The sequence below is a fragment of the Rhinopithecus bieti genome, unplaced genomic scaffold (genome assembly GCF_001698545.2).
Source record: "Rhinopithecus bieti isolate Rb0 unplaced genomic scaffold, ASM169854v2 scaffold_3067, whole genome shotgun sequence".
Lineage (NCBI taxonomy): Eukaryota > Metazoa > Chordata > Mammalia > Primates > Cercopithecidae > Rhinopithecus > Rhinopithecus bieti.
Window position 1 is genome coordinate 200,439 of NW_016804208.1, and position 15,981 is coordinate 216,419.

The 15,981-nt window shown below is 39.0% G+C and overlaps 1 protein-coding gene across 10 annotated transcripts in view; it reads left to right on the forward strand.

The window, feature by feature from the left end:
• Window positions 1–15,981, forward strand: part of FREM1 (FRAS1 related extracellular matrix 1) — a 178,862-nt gene that overhangs the window by 43,944 nt on the left and 118,937 nt on the right. For 9 of the 10 annotated variants that reach the window (XM_017867169.1, XM_017867168.1, XM_017867166.1 and 6 more), the window contains 4 exons: window positions 2,249–2,343; window positions 5,850–6,148; window positions 7,586–7,782; window positions 13,408–13,731. In XM_017867169.1, the coding sequence (XP_017722658.1) occupies window positions 2,249–2,343; window positions 5,850–6,148; window positions 7,586–7,782; window positions 13,408–13,731 (915 nt within the window). The remainder of the gene's footprint in view (window positions 1–2,248; window positions 2,344–5,849; window positions 6,149–7,585; window positions 7,783–13,407; window positions 13,732–15,981) is intronic. The other variant, XM_017867174.1, reaches the window with a different exon arrangement.

The following is a 15,981-nucleotide window of genomic DNA, read 5'->3' on the forward strand; positions in this document are numbered from 1 at the left end:
TCTGAATACACAGATTCCCTAGCCTGCTGTTGCTCATTAAGAAAAAGTAGAATCAAGTCGTGAATACTTAGTGTAGGTATTTCCAAAGGCAAATAGGACATCGCAAATGAATTTTTAGCCTCTAAAGTTGGTATGGGATTTATATCTTCTAATATTTATTCTGTGGTAAAGGAGTTCATTAAACTATGGGGTTTCATCACTTTTTTGGCCAAATATTAAAACTTTGTGTGAGAGAAACCTATATCGTGGGAAAACTTTGTTTCTCAAACTGCCAGATGATCGTTCCTATTTGGTTATTCTCATAATTTCAACAAAAATAAGATTCCCAAGTAAAGTCTGTTTAGTTTTGTTGAATTTGTGCTTGGTTTTTAACCCAGGCTGGTTCAGTCTTTCCCTAGGGGTTCATTTCTTATGGAGTTTTAGAAATTAAGCATAGCTAAGTGCACATGCACACACACACACACACACACACACACACACACACACACACACAGAGCCTAAACATTATTCTTTAATAGAGCTTAGTAATAAGCTGAAAGCCAAGCTTATGTGAACCCATTTCTAGCGAGACGACTGTATTAACAACACCCTGCTGTGTAATGAACAGTTTCATGTGACTTGCACAGAAAATGTTTCCTTTAACATCTGTTCAGTTAGTGTTTTCATTTCATTACTGAAGTTTGTCTTAGGACCAACAGGTTCATTTTCCTATTGAATATTTGGAAAGGGATTTCAATCGATGCACACCAGTGCCTTCTGTTCAGATAACCCTCTAGATGTAGTCAATTAGATGAGGTTGATGGCAATATGTTTTCCTCATGTTTTAGGACAAGACTCCCTCACACATGGCCCTTCTCACACCTAGCCCAAAGCAAGAAATTTGCTGGGTGTAAAGCACCCCAGGTTAGCACTGAACTTGCTTTTTTGAATAGGAAATATAGCAATAAGAAAGTGTCTCTAGTTTGAACCAGTTTACTGTCATTAAAGTGAGTAATGAGTTAGGAATGTGTGACAATTTAATTATAAATTGTAATTGAAAAGCAGTTGAAGTGGAAAAAAACAAAGCTAGACAGTAATTAGAAAAGGATTTAGCTCTCCTTTGTTTTAGTTAGTAAATTTATGGACAATTATGGTTGTCGCCTTTTATAAAAGGAAAACATATTATGAAACATAAAACAGATGTTTCTTTTAACAAAGCAGATTGTCTCTTTATTACCATGACTATTTGTCAATGATATGGGGAAGGTCTTTGCTTTATCTCCTTCCTAGTTGTCAATTAAAAAGAGGAACCAATGATATCTGTGGGAAAAGAAAATCATTTCTATTAGTGTTAAAGTCTTCTCTGAGTGAATTATGTTGTCTGAAAATGTTTGAGGCTGTGAAAAGGTACAGACGAAACACCATGAACACAATGGTGGACATGCATGCATACCTCAAGGGTATTAGAACTCTACCAAAGTCAGATCGGGCAGAATGAGGGACATGATATGGGTAGGAGAGATGATTCTTCCTCTAAAAATCAGGTTCCCAAAATATAACAGTTAACAATCTTCTAATAATTCTGAGTGAGGTCAGACAGTTCATTATAATTTTATTTGAAAAGAGGAAATTGCTTTTAGATTTCTATTTGTCTCATCTGCCATTTCTGCTACTGCTTAACTAATGAAAGCAGTCTTTTGCACGTATATAAGACGCAACTCTGGGTCATGTTGGACTCTGATTAACCACAATAGTGTCCATAGTCAGTGACTTCATCTTTGAATATAAGAATACTATTCGGAAAAAAAAGAAATAAAAGGAGAACAGAGATATACAGAAAGAATACAGTGTGTCTGTGGGTGGGTTAAAGCATGCCTTTTCATGCAGACATACAGAAAGAACTCTCTAACTCAATTGCTGTGAACCCCTGAAGGGGTAAATAAAGTTTTGAAAATGAAACCATGTTTTAAATGCACTCTAGATGGTAAAAAGACACTTATTTAGAGAGGTAATCATCCCATAACTAATTTTCTTGATCTGCTTTGGTTTTCACAATTTAGATATTCTCAAGACAAGAGACAGCTGTATAAGTAGGATGGCAACTGGGTATGGGGGTAGGGTAGAGGTGGTGGTGGTGAAGACACACGCACACACACATACACACATTACTAACAGACCATATTTTCTCCAGGCAGTACTCTCCTGGCAAAATCTTAAATCTTGTACCAATTTTCTCATAGATATTTATCCAATTCTTCATGTGAACTAGGTCTTTGACTGCCATTTCCTTCCCAATGAAGTCAAGTATGTTCACAATGGTTGTCCAATTCTTGATGAAGACACAGTGAAGCTCAGACTTTACAGGTACGTGGCACAGGAAGATTGGTCATTTGCTGTCAAGTAACCATTCTGTGTACTTTTGAGGGCTTTTCTTGTGTATATGTATTGTCATGAGGGGAGTTAATAGATTCCAGACAAGCAAGTAATCAACAGAAACTGGAAGCCTGAGTGGATAAGGCAAGATTTGTAGTCAGCTTTCACTTATTTCCACTTGTGTCATCTTCCCTAGGATTCCTCTGTGGCAAATTTTTAGCCCTATCCTGTTTCCCTCTAGTGTCCTTGTATAGGTATCTGTGGGGTTCCAACCCACCACTTATGGGGGAAAATGGAAATTATAAAGTACAAATTCTTAATGAGAATGTGGGGAAAATATATTCCAAAAATGAATGAAATTCTTCTTGTTTGTTACCAGCTGCTTAATTATAGAAAGTGCAATATCTTCCATTTTTAAACATATTAAATACTTAAATTTTTTTTTTTTTTGAGACGGAATCTCACTCTGTCGTCCAGTCTGGAGTGCAGTGGCACAATCTTGGCTCAGTGCAACCTCTGCCTTCTGGGTTCAAGCGATTCTCCTGGCTCAGCCTCCTGAGTAGTTGGGACTACAGGCACCAGGCACCCACCACCACGCCCAGCTAATTTGTTGTATTTTTAGTAGAGACAGGGTTTCACCATGTTAGCCAGGATAGTCTTGATATCCTGACCTCAGGATCTGCCTGTCTCCGCCTCCCAAAGTGCTGGGATTATAGGGATGAGCTACCATGCCCAGCCTAAAATTCTTTAAAAATCAACTATGAAGTTAAACATAGAATGACCGTAGGAGACAGCAATTCTACTCCTATGTATATACACAAGAAAAATAAAAACTTATGTTTTACACAAGAGCTTGTGCATGAAGTTCACTGCAACATTCTTCATAACAGCCAAAAAATGGAATAAATCCAACTGATGAATGGATAAACAAAATGTGGTATATTCATAGAATGGAATATCATTCAGCCATAAAAAAAAGAATGTAGCACTGATAAAGGCTACAGCATGGATGAACCTTGAAAACATACCAAGTGAAAGAAGCCAGGCACAAAAGGCCACATATCGTATTGTTCCTTTTATATGAAATATTTAAACTGGCAAATTCATAGAGACAGAAAGTAGATTAGTGGTTGCCAGAGGCTGGGGAAGGGAAATGCGTCTCTTTTGGGAGTGATGAAAGTGTTCTGGAATTAGGTAGTCATGATGGTTGTACAACTGTGGGACTACACTAAAAAACTCTGAGCTGTATATTTTTAAAAAATGAATTTTGTGGTATATGAATTATATCCCAGTGAAAATTAATTTTAAATTTAAGCTCATGATTATGGCATATCTGACTTCATAAAAGTAACTGAGAACTCGTGTATGTGGAGTAGGCCTTTATATGGTTTTTTCTTTGGTTTTTATTGCTTTTAAGAATATTTGGTTAAAATATGTTGGTGTGAATTTCCTTTAAGCACTAGACTAATGTAAAAGAGTTTTGTAGAAGACATTGGAACAGTGAAGCTTTCTACAAACATTTATGACCACCTATTACAAGTCAGGCTGTATGCTGAGCATAAGAAACAAAAGGATGAGAATACTCAGATTATTTAAGTGCCTGTAGTCTAAGGCAAAAGATGAGCAGGTAATTATGCAGAACAAGTGCCGAAAGAGAGACACAAACAAAATACTGTGTTCAGAAAATGAAGCGGCACCCGAGGATTCCTTAGGAAGATAGGAAATCAGCATACAGGGCCATTTGATCTTTCTAAGACTTTAGAGTTAAAAAACAAATAACTTCAAAGAGCTTGCGTGGAAGGGGTGGGAAGGGTAGTGGGGAGTTGCAGGGAATGTGGGGATGGTTAATGGGTACAAACAGTAGTTAGAAAGAATGGGTAAGACCTAGTAATTGATAGCACAACAGGGTGACTACAGTCAGTAATAATTCAATGGCACATTTTAAAATAACTACAAGAGTATAATTGGATTGTTTGTAACAAAAAGGATAAGTGGGCCAGGTGCAGTGGCTCATTCCTGTAATCCCAGCACTTTGGGAGGCTAAGGTGGGCAGATCACCTGAGGTCAGGAGTTTGAGACCAGCCTGGCCAACATGGCAAAACCCCGTCTCTACTAAAATAAAAATTAGCTTGGCATGGTGGCAGGCACCTGTAGTCCCAGCTATTCGGGAGGCTAAGGCAGGAGAATCTCTTGAACCTGGGAGGTGGAGGTTGCATTGAGCCGAGATGACACCACTGTACTCCAGCCTGGGCAACAGAGTGAAACTCTGTCTCTCAAAGAAAAAAAAAAAAAAAAAGGATAAATGCTTGAGGGAATGCTTAATAAATGGATATTAAGATGGGATTATTACACATTGCATGCCTGTATGAAAACATCTCATGTACCCCATTACATAGATAGACAGAGGATAGATAGATAGATAGATAGATAGATAGATAGATAGATAGATACACACACCTACTATGTACCCACACAAATTAAAAATAAAAATAAATTTAAAAAAGAAAAAAAGCTGATGAATGCTTGCTGCTCCCACTCCTTCCTTGGGTTTCTAGGCTGCTGGGAGGTTGGAAGAGTACACATGAAAGGCAGGGTTAGAGGAGCTTCTTCGCCTCTTGGTCTTAAGCACATTTGAAATAAAATATTCAGAGTAGTAGGCAGCAGAAAATCAGGGAGCATGTTTGTTCCCCTCTTACCACTTCTCCTTTTCCAGCCCCTTTGGCAAGCTACCTGAGCCCATTATGCCTCAGTTTCTTCCTCCATAAAATGGGATTAACAATATCTATCCTAGGTTTTTATAAGGATTGAATTTTATACTATCATAGAGAATTTAGCATAATGCCTGCACCATAATAAGAGCACATCAATTAGAAGCTGCATTATTGATGCATACTCATCACTCATTAATCTTATCCCTTCAAAAAAAATGACACCCCTCTCTTTTAGACTCTTCAGACAACTTGAGATTAGAGTTGCTAAGCAGATGGAGGGAATGGAAGTGGCAATTGCTGAATACCCTTTACATGCCAAGCCCTGAGCTGGGCACCCAAACTAGGCTGCAAATGACCGCCTATGTAGTGGTATTTCTGAAGGGCAGAAAGGCCTGAATGCTTCAGAAGCCACTCACCCCTTCACTCCTGAATTAAAACTCAATCCAGAAATTATACAGGCTTGATACTCTTAAATTACACATGTGCTAGAAGTGAGACTCTGAAGTCTTAGCGTTCATTAAATATCCATATGCATGATGAGTTTGACAGCAAGTTTTGAAAGAAAGATGTTGGGAGGAAGAAGTGGCAGGAAAAGGTGTTGACACCAGGGTAAAGAGATGAAGGGAACAGAACAGAGAGGCTGGGAGTAGAGCATGAAACAAAATCCAAACTCAATCTGTGGCACAAATTTTGGGAAGGCCAATCTTCAAGCTTCCAGCTGAGTATGCAGGTATCAGAAATACCTGAGCACCAATTAATATTACTTTTGCCCCGCGTTCTCCACAGATTTACTGAAACAGATACCTTCATAGAAACCTTTATCCTGCGGGCCTATCTCCTGGAACCAGACTGTAACATCATCCGTATGAGTAACAATGTGCTGGAAGTGCCTGAATTCAATGGCCTGTCCCAAGCGATTGATAAAAATCTGCTCAGATTCGATTATGATAGGATGGCTAGCCTGGAATGCACGGTCAGCCTGGACACTGCGAGAACTCAGCTGCCAGCCCATGGCCAGATGGTTTTCGGGGAGCCTCGACCAGAAGAACCTCGTGGAGATCAGCCACACAGTTTTTTCCCAGCCCGTATGATGTCTTTTAATGCTTATCTGGGTATTACTAAAACTGACAAAAATATCCATGCATGCTCACCTTCCACCATGATTAAGAGTTCTAGTTAACTAGTACACATTTTAGCTGGCTGAACAGTGTGGGTTAGTGGTTAAGGGCACAGACTTTACAATCAGAAAGACCTGGTTTTGAGAACTTCCTCTGCTCTTTATTTTCTGTGTAATTTTAGTTATTAACCTGTCTAAGGCCTCTCTACAATGAGAAAGGATAATAGCTGCCCTGTAGGGTTGGGTAAGGATAAGAGTAAATGAGGTTATACATAAACACAGTGCTTAACACAGTGTCTGGTTCACAGTAGGTACTCATTAATTGTCAGCTGTTATTAGTAATAGCAACAGTAGTAGTTGGTGCATTGATGGAGTATTATTGGATTATGAGCAAGTCTGAAATAAAGCTAGTGGGTAGAAGTGATAGATGAGATTAGGAAGAGTTGATGGATAACATTCCTTCTGCTATTCACTCAATCAGTCTATTTTGGGCACCTCCCATTCTCTCTAGAAACCACGAGAAACCAAGAAATATAAGGGATAATCATAGCAATAGTAGTAATACTTTGAATTTGGACAGAATGACAGTTAAAGGCACATTTGTTCTATTTTGTACATCAGAGAAATGAGACTCAAAAAAAAAAAAAAGTGGGTGTCTGGGCATGGTGGCTCACACCTATAATCCCAGCGCTTTGGGAGGCTGAGGCAAGAACACTGCTTGAGACCAGGGTTTCAAGACCAGCCTGGGCAACCTAGCAAGACCCCATCTCTACAATTTTTTTTTAAATTTAAAAGTGGCTTATGAGTATTATATACCAAACAAGAGTGAAAATACAGTTGGTTAGAGATATGAAGACTGTTGGAGAGACAATTATGGTTTTCAGTGAGAAAGAACATGTTGGTTCAGGTGGTCAAAGAATGTTTAAGGGAAGGCTTAGTAAAAAGACCAGGTAGACTTAGAAGGATATGCAGAATTTGAGTGTGTGATAGCCACATGGGGAGGGGATTTCATTGAGTAGACAGACCAGTAGAGATTGTATAATAGAGACATGGATGCTGATGCTGTAAAGGAAAGACTGGAGCTAGACTGTGGAAGGCCTGCAGTGAGTCACTGGTCTATTTGTCAGAGATGTTCAAACCTCAGACAACATATTTTTTTATTTTTTCTCTCAGTTTAACTTTTGGTGGGTGAGAACATGATGAGACTACTGTTCAACCATTTTTCAGTAAAGGAAACTACAAGCTTTCAGAATAATGACAACCTACTCAGTGAATGATTGGAGGGTACACGAGTGTTCTTGAGGTAGTGGGAGGGAATAAGTATTCATGGGACAGAGTACTGGTTTTTAAATTTTACAATTGTTATGTTTAAGTGACTATCTTAATCTAATGCTGTACATTCTAGCACTGGGAGCAAAACTGAGGTGTCCAGGTGGAAGTTGTACCCCAGGATTAAAGAAAATAGGAAGCCTCAAGGTGAGCTGTGAGGAGTTCCTGCTGATGGGCCTTCGTTATCAGCATCTGCATCCCCCTTCACCCAACATTGATTATATCTCCATCCAACTGGACCTCACAGATACCAGGAGTAAAATCGTGTACAAGGTAGAGTTTGGGGTTATGTGTGGATGCCTCCAGGATTCACAGTAAGGGAGCCAGTTACACGGGGCTACTCATGCTGGCCCCCATGCCAGGGAGAGTTCCTGTGCTTTTGGGGGTGAAACTGCCAGTGACTCATTGGAACTGCAGGCTTGTTGGTTCTGCTAGTAAGTGCTTAAAACAGTAGCTTTTGTATAAAATTTCCCTTCTCTGGTTTTCTGCTAAGTCCACCATCACTACGGCAACTTGGGAAGCACTGGGGCTAGTTACGTGCTAACCTTCTTCCTCCTTTACCTCCAATACTCTTCAGCTTGTCATTTGACCTTTTGTAACACCTTCTCTTTGATGCTTCCTTTTGTCCCTCTTGAAATCAGGGGGTCCACTCTGCAAGGTCACAGCAAACTAGAGGGGAGGAGAATCTCAGTCCCATGTTTATATTTGTCACAGATTGGTCACTCTTCCAGGCTTTGGAATGAAGGGCTGGCTCCTCAAGGAGACAGGCTCCCAAAGACCTCCTGCATCTTCCAATCTCTTTTAATTCTCTTGTCTTTCCTCCTGTTGATCCTTATATATTGAAATAATGACAGAAAGTGGATTCCATTTATTCAAAATATTGAACTTGCAGTGCTGCTGATTCATGAACTCTGTAATTTGTTTATTGGAGAAACCGGGGAAACTGTGTACCTGCTGAAACAGCTGAGATTTCTTGCTGAGGAAAGATGATCCAAGATGATGTTCGGAAATACTTCTATCTTTCACAAACTGGCTTCTCACTGGGATTTCTCCTAAGGGGCCCAGTCAAATATTGAACATTATTACCCCAAGGAATTTATATGACAAGAAATCATAAAGAAATGATAAAACAAAATCATAGAATTAAGATCTGGAAAAAAACTCTGAGGCAGACTAGTCAAATTGATCAGGTAAATCCCTTGGGTAGCTTTTCAAGGATAAATTTCTGAGTCCAACTGAGAGTTAAGAGCATGGACACCGGGCCCAGACTGCCTGGGTTCAAACATCCACTTAACTAGCTGTGTGAATTTTGGTCTCATTTTCTTCAACTTAAAGTAGGTTAATAGTACCTGTTTCTTACAGTAACTGAGAGGATTAAATGAGAAAATGCTTATTACGTGCTTGACATAAAACCTGGCACATAGTAGCACTATGCATACTGCTGGTTTTAAAAGTCACCCGGTAAAAAACTCATTAGCCAGGTTTGCAAACCCAGGCTGGGTTTAGCTCAAGCTTCCTATTTTATAGTGGTGGCTCCGAGCCGTGACATACCTTGTTCATACAGAGCTAAACACGAGGTCTGTAGACAACTAGTAGATGCTTTCTGTTTGTTTTAACACAAAACTCCTTTCATTTTTAAAGATTTCGTATATCCATTGAAAAAATGGAAGCCATTGTTCTTTTTCACCGAATTTTCTCATTTTTTTCTTACTATATTGAATAGGGCTTTATTTGTTTGTATTTTAAGATCTATTTTTATTGGGAATTTATTCCTTTACCTTCTTGCTTTGTTTATCATTAAGCTATTCCATAGCTTATTTGGCATGTCATAAAACAGATTCATTTATGAATATAAAAGTAATAGGCTCACTGCAGAGAATATTAAAAAAACGCAGAAAGCAAGATAAGAAGAAAATAAATATAGCTTTATTTCTACTATTTTTACATACACACACATGTGCACGAATGCATGCCAGAGTTGGTTTTGTTTATGGAATCACACTTATACTACATGTGAAGTTTTATATCTTGTTCTTTTGTTATTTTTGTGGTTGTACAGGCAATTCTCATCAAGTGACCAAACGACCCTTCATTCATAATGTCTTCTAGATTTTTAAAGGTCTTCTTCCTTACATTTGCCTTTTTAATCTACCTGAAATAAAATTTTATTATATGATGAAATACAAGGAACAGTTTTTTCCAAATAGCTCAAATTTTCAACACTATTCATTGAACAATTAACTTGTTTCCCAATTGATTTTAGATGATCTTCTGTTGTATAGAAGGATATAACTTATACAATTTGAAGGCTAGCTCTTTTATTTCTTAGATTTGCCTACTTATTCTTTGTCAGTCTCATATTATTCTAAACGTAACAGGCCTATAATTATCTTACAAGCAAGTTCTTCCTTATCACTTCTCTTCAAAATTTTCATAGTCATTCTCACCTAGACTTAGTTCCAAATAACTATAATTAAATGGTTATGTTAGTTTCAAAGAAAAGCCCCTAAGGATTTTATCAGTATCCAGTTAGAACTATAAATTATTTGGGGAAAATTAGAATAATGGAACATTTACCATATTGAATCTTTTCATCCAGAAATAAAGTATCTCACTTCATTTGGACAAAGGTTCTTTTATATATTTCTGTAAAGTTCATAGTTTCCTTCACATAAGTTGAGCATACTTATTAAGTCCAGTCCTAGGCACTTTGTTTTTGTGAACCTATTGTGAATAGAATATTTTTCTCCCATTATATCTTCTCATTGGTTATTGATGACAAACAGAAAAGCTATTTTGGAATAATTTTCTTTTATCTGGCTTCTTTCCTGAGTTCAATTATTTTAAGAAATTCTCAATTATTTGGGCTTTTAAAGACCATAATTATATCTTTCACTAATGATGATAATTTTGTTCTTTCTTTTTCTGTAATTATTATTCTTATTTTTGCTCTATTCCCCACTGGTTTGAGAAGAACAATATTAAATATAATGTTATTTATAAGAATCTTTGTCTTATATTTTTTACTAATATCAACTGCCCACATTGAATTCATCTTTGAAATTATGTGGTCTCTCTGCTTTCTCCATTAATGATCAATTTGTATTACCCTTTTTCATCTTTCTATGTAATTTTATTTTAAGTGCTTTTCTTGTAAGGTACATATAATTGGACATTTTTATTGAATTTCAGAATATTTGTCTTGAATAAGGCAATATAAACTTTATATTTGTGGGAGTAACAGATACACTTTTTTCTCTCATGTTTTATGCTTTCTTGTGAATTAAAAAAAATTGTCTTGCAAAATAGATCACGTTTTCTTTGCCTTTATCTTTATTTATTTGACAATTCCTTATCAAACTTTATGTTTTATTTGGATTTAATTCTAAACTTAAAAATATTCTTAAGCCTGTATTTGTAATATATACAGTCAAAAAATGAAGTAAGCTCTCTTGGCTCCTTCCTATGTATGATGATAATGGATCCAAGTGATCCTTTCTCGTGGCAATTGCTTTGTTTATATAATTTGCAATTTCAGTTCTAGCATATGATTGTTATACTTTATTATAAGCAGTAAGCTCTTTCATCATTTGTATCCACTTTATTAACATGTTTAAGATAACGTACTTATTTAGACTTAACTCTAGACTCAATTGGTCTTAGCGTGAAGCACCAGTCCTTCTAAATCACAATTTACCCCTCTTGAGTTTTCTAATTATGCATCTTCAAATAATATTTTTTCCCAGTGACACATGAAGAGTAGATACTCTAAACCCTGGGACATCTCAGTATATCATTTACCTGCCTTCATCAACCATGCAGTGGGAAGGGAGGGGGTTGATTGTCTTCTCCTCTGTTCCTCTCTTGCAATTCTCTCTTCTCTGCACATTGCTGGTTAGTTTCTTAATTTTCAGGCTGGTGGCAGGGGTGGTTTCGGGGAATGGGAGAGAGGGATCTTATTTGATCAGGCACTGATGACATATGATTTCATGCTGTCTGAGCCTGGTAGATGTCTCAAGCTGCATCTTTGTCTTAGGGACAAATTCATGGTTTCTCTGGAGAGCCCCATTGGTCTATCACTCATCGTTCTCTTAAGAGGATGTATTTCTAGCCTGAGTGATCACTTGCGATTTCTCCTGCAGCTCCTAGGATTTGATTCCATCTCCAGCATTTTCTTACTGGATTTTTGTCCTCTCAAGAGTACTCTCTGAAGTTCAGGGTCCAGGAGACCTCAGACCAGCCCTCTGCCCACTTGGCCCATATCTGGGAACATTTACATGTCCCTTGCTGCCACAAACAAGAACAAACTGATTCTGGCACAGCCATCATCATTTTTCTGCTTCCAGCCACTTAACTTCCTCAGATATGAGCCCTGTGTCAGCTCTCTGTGTGTGTTTCAACTGCAAGAAACACATTTTAAGGGACAGGAGATATGGCATTGCTCTGCTTTTCCTGCTCCATGCCAACGTGTGATGTTAAAGGTCAGGAAAGTGACTGAGCACAACACAGCAAAGCACTCCTCTCTCCTAATCAATCTTTTTCTTACCTTTCTCAGTCTTTTTATATTCTTATGTGGGCAAGAAAGTTCTGGAGTCTGGAACTAGTTCCAGACAACTTGCTGTGTAAATTCTGCGTATTTTACTACCTGTCTTACATTCAGTTGCAAATCTAATATATTTTATTGGAATTTTAGCATTCTGTTATACACAGATTACAACTCCTAGCCCAATGGCCAGTGTTTATCAGTATGGGAGCCTGGTTCTCTCAGCAATGGGATAGATCAAATCCTATGAGAACTAGCGTCTACTGCTATGAGGATTCTTTTCTTTACAAAGTCTCACTCTCTTGCTCAGGCTGAAATGCTGTGGTGTGATCAGAGCTCACCATAACTTCAATCCCCTGGCTTAAGTGATCTTCCTGCTTCAGTCAATTGAGTAATTGACTATAGGTGTGCACTACCATGCCTGACTAATTTTATTATTTTTACTTTTTTTGTAGAGATAGAGTCTCGCTCTGTTGCCCAGGCTGGTCTCAAACTCCTGGCATCAAGCAATCCTCCTGCCTCAGCCTCCCAGAATGCTGGGATTGCAGGCATGAGCTACCACACCTCGCCCTGTGAGGATTCTTTCTGCCCATAGCACTTGTTGAGCTCTTAGATCTTGTGGCACAGTTTCGTGATTTCTTTGGAGGGTCTCTTGCTCATAGTGCTCTCGTTTTGGAGGATGCATGCCTAGCCTCAGTGCTCACTTGCAATGCTCAATGCCCAACCCTTGCTTGGAGATCCAGGATCTTAACTAACCAGACAACCAAGTAACTATTCTTCATTTGCGTGAGAACCAAATCATAAAGACATATTTCCTTCATCCTTCTCCTGCCCCCTTTAAAACTACATGACAGGAGGTGAGGCAGGTGGCTGGAGAAGGTTGTTGATGCCAGACTGCTAAGTGCCTACTTTGGCTATTTCATTTGTCCTCACTTGATACTTGGGAGTCTAGTATTAATATTTTCATTTACAGCTGGAAAGAAAATGAGAATGAAGAGTTTGGTAACTTGTGTGAAGTCACACAAATTAAAAGTGTTGGATGATAAACACAGTTCCTTCTGATGCCAAAGTAGGTGCTCCCTTCTTCACCTGGCTGCATGTAAGAGTCACCAGGGAGCTCGAGAAATACTGGTTTTCTGGTCCCCTTTTTGGAACAATTAAACAAGAACCTCTGGAGACGGATCCTAGGTACCAGCGTGTGTTTAAAGCTCCCCAGGTGATTCCAATATGCACCCAGCTTCAGGTCACTGCTAGATGTTAGGCTGTGGCTGTATTAAATATTAGGCTATTAGCTCTGTATTATATCACCTCATTCATATTATTTCCTCCTTTATATTTTCTCTGTCCTTCAAAAGTCAGAGAGTGCGTGGCTGCCTGTCTATATCCGAGCTGGAATTCCGAATCAGATTCCAAAGGCTGCATTCATGGCCATGTTTATTCTGGAAGTGGATCAGTTCATCCTGACCTCCTTGACTACATCAGTTCTGGACTGTGAAGAAGATGAGACCCCTAAACACTTGCTGGTGTTCAACATTACTAAAGCCCCGCTCCAGGGCTATGTGACTCACCTGTTGGATCACACCAGACCAATCTCCTCATTCACCTGGAAAGATCTCAGTGACATGCAGATCGCCTATCAGCCACCAAACTGCAGTCATTCTGAGAGGAGACATGATGAGGTAAGAAGGAGAGACAAAACTTTCAGCCTAGAGAAGTCACATGGTTATTTAAGAACCCCCTACCCTAAACCCTCAGGTTCCTTTGTACCTTCATTGCCTCAGAAAAGAATCAGTCACTGTAAATGAGGGTGCAAACCAACTGCCTGGAGGAGCCAGGCAGGCGGGGTCAATGAGCAAACCCCACTGAGGGGCACTGTGGCAAACTGAAGAAAGAGCCAGCCCCTCAGGAATCAGCTGCCACTCAGCTCGCGCCCACCGCTGCCCTGCAAGGATACAAGTGTGCCCACTGTTGCTGTAGCACTGATGTGGCAAGAGAAATGGGAAAATGATGCTTTTTTGGTAAAATGCTTAAATTCTTGAATATAGAAAACAATTAAAAATTGTAGTGAAACGTATTGTGTTAGCTACCAAATATTTCTGAGGGCCACATTTGACCCAGGGCTCACCAGCTTGAGAACTGCGGCAGCCTTCCTGAATCACAGAGACCATTGAAGTTAGAGATGACTTTTGTATACAATTCTTTTATTTTTAACAAAAATTTTTTGGTGTGTTTCTTTATTTTAATTTTAAGTTCTGGGGTACATGTGCAGAATTGCAGGTGTGTTACATAGGTAAACATGTCCATGGTGGTTTGGTGTACCTATCAACCCATCACCCACGTAGTAAGCCCGGCATGCATTAGCTATTTTTTCTAATGTTCTCTCTCTCTCCACCCCTGACCCCGACAGGCCTTAGTGTGTGCTGTTCCCCCAAAATATGGAACATTTCATGAATTTGTGTGTCATCCTTGTGCAGGGGCTATGCTAATCTTCTCTGTATCATTCCAATTTTAGTATATGTGCTGCCAAGGCGAGCACACAATTCTTTTATTAATAAATTCTTTTATTTTTTTTTTGTGAGAGCTTTTTATGGGAATCCTTAATTTTAATTAATAACACAGATTCAGGATAGGACATTCCATAGTCTTATTTGATAACTAATTTCACAATGAAACGCTGTCCATCAGGAAGGTCCTACTTCTATCTAAATTCCTTTTGCTGCAGGTTCAACTTCTTTCCTCTGGTTTTGTAGTTAGTGGGAGGGGAGGACAGCTGGTTCAAGTCTTCCACATAATAATGCTTCACATGCTTAAAGACCTCCCAGCAACTTGATTCAAACAGGATGGAAATTTTGAATGAGCGGACTGATACAGACTTGAGTTCAGGTTTATTAAGGAAAATAAATATCCCTGGGGTTACCTCTATTGTAATTGAGGCATTTTCAGCGTGTAGCCTCAAGGGGAGACAAAGGACTTTAGGCTGTAAATGCTGTGGTTTGCCTTCTGCTTTTATTTCCCCCTCTCATCAGAGTCTGTGGCCCCTACATGCCTTCCCTGTTAGGAAGTAATTTCTCATTGCACATTCAGTCTTACTTCGAGCTCACAAGTAGAGCACTACTTTTCTGGCTGCTTCATGTGTGTAGTTTCTGGCATTGTGTAATGTACTCTTAAAGCAGAACCTGTGTGAATGTGTGATTTTTTTCGTTAGACGGTAACTCACAGTTTTTTCAGTGGAGATCACACAGTTTTCAGGTTGTATGGACTGGAAGCCCTGGGCCGGGGCCTAACCGAGTGCATATTTACATTTTACCCCTCCAAAGAAAGACACATCTTGCCCATGTAGTTTCATGTTCAGTCTGTTGCTCTGGCAGCCTTGAATCAGTTTCTTTTGTCATTCAGTGTTTGCTGATATAGTGCTGTTTGATTATTTCTCTTATCCTCTCCCATGGACCACATGTTCTTCAAAAGTAGGGAGTATGCCTTGCATTTGTGTGTTATACCTCATTCTTCTCTGTCAGCATCTGGTGAATACATACATAGCACACAATAAAGACCAAAACTTGTCACGTAGCCCCTACTTATTAGTCATGAATTTCATGAAAGCAAATAAAGTTGAGATATTTAAAAATGTGTCTAGTGAAATAGATGTCTCTAGATCAGGGTTTCTTGATAGTAGCCGTACAACAATTGCCATTTTGTATCAGATAATTATTTGTTTGGGAGGTTGTCCTGTGTACAGTAGGATGTTAGTATCCTGGCCTCTACCCACGTGGTGACAATAGCATTCTCCCACACACCCACTTCTGAAACCAAAAATGCCTCCAGACATTCCCAAAACTCCTCTAGGGGGACAACATCACCCCTAGTTGAAAACCACTTCTCTAGATCCTCCATCTTTGAGAGAGATTTAAGTGATTGAATGTGGGAAGGAG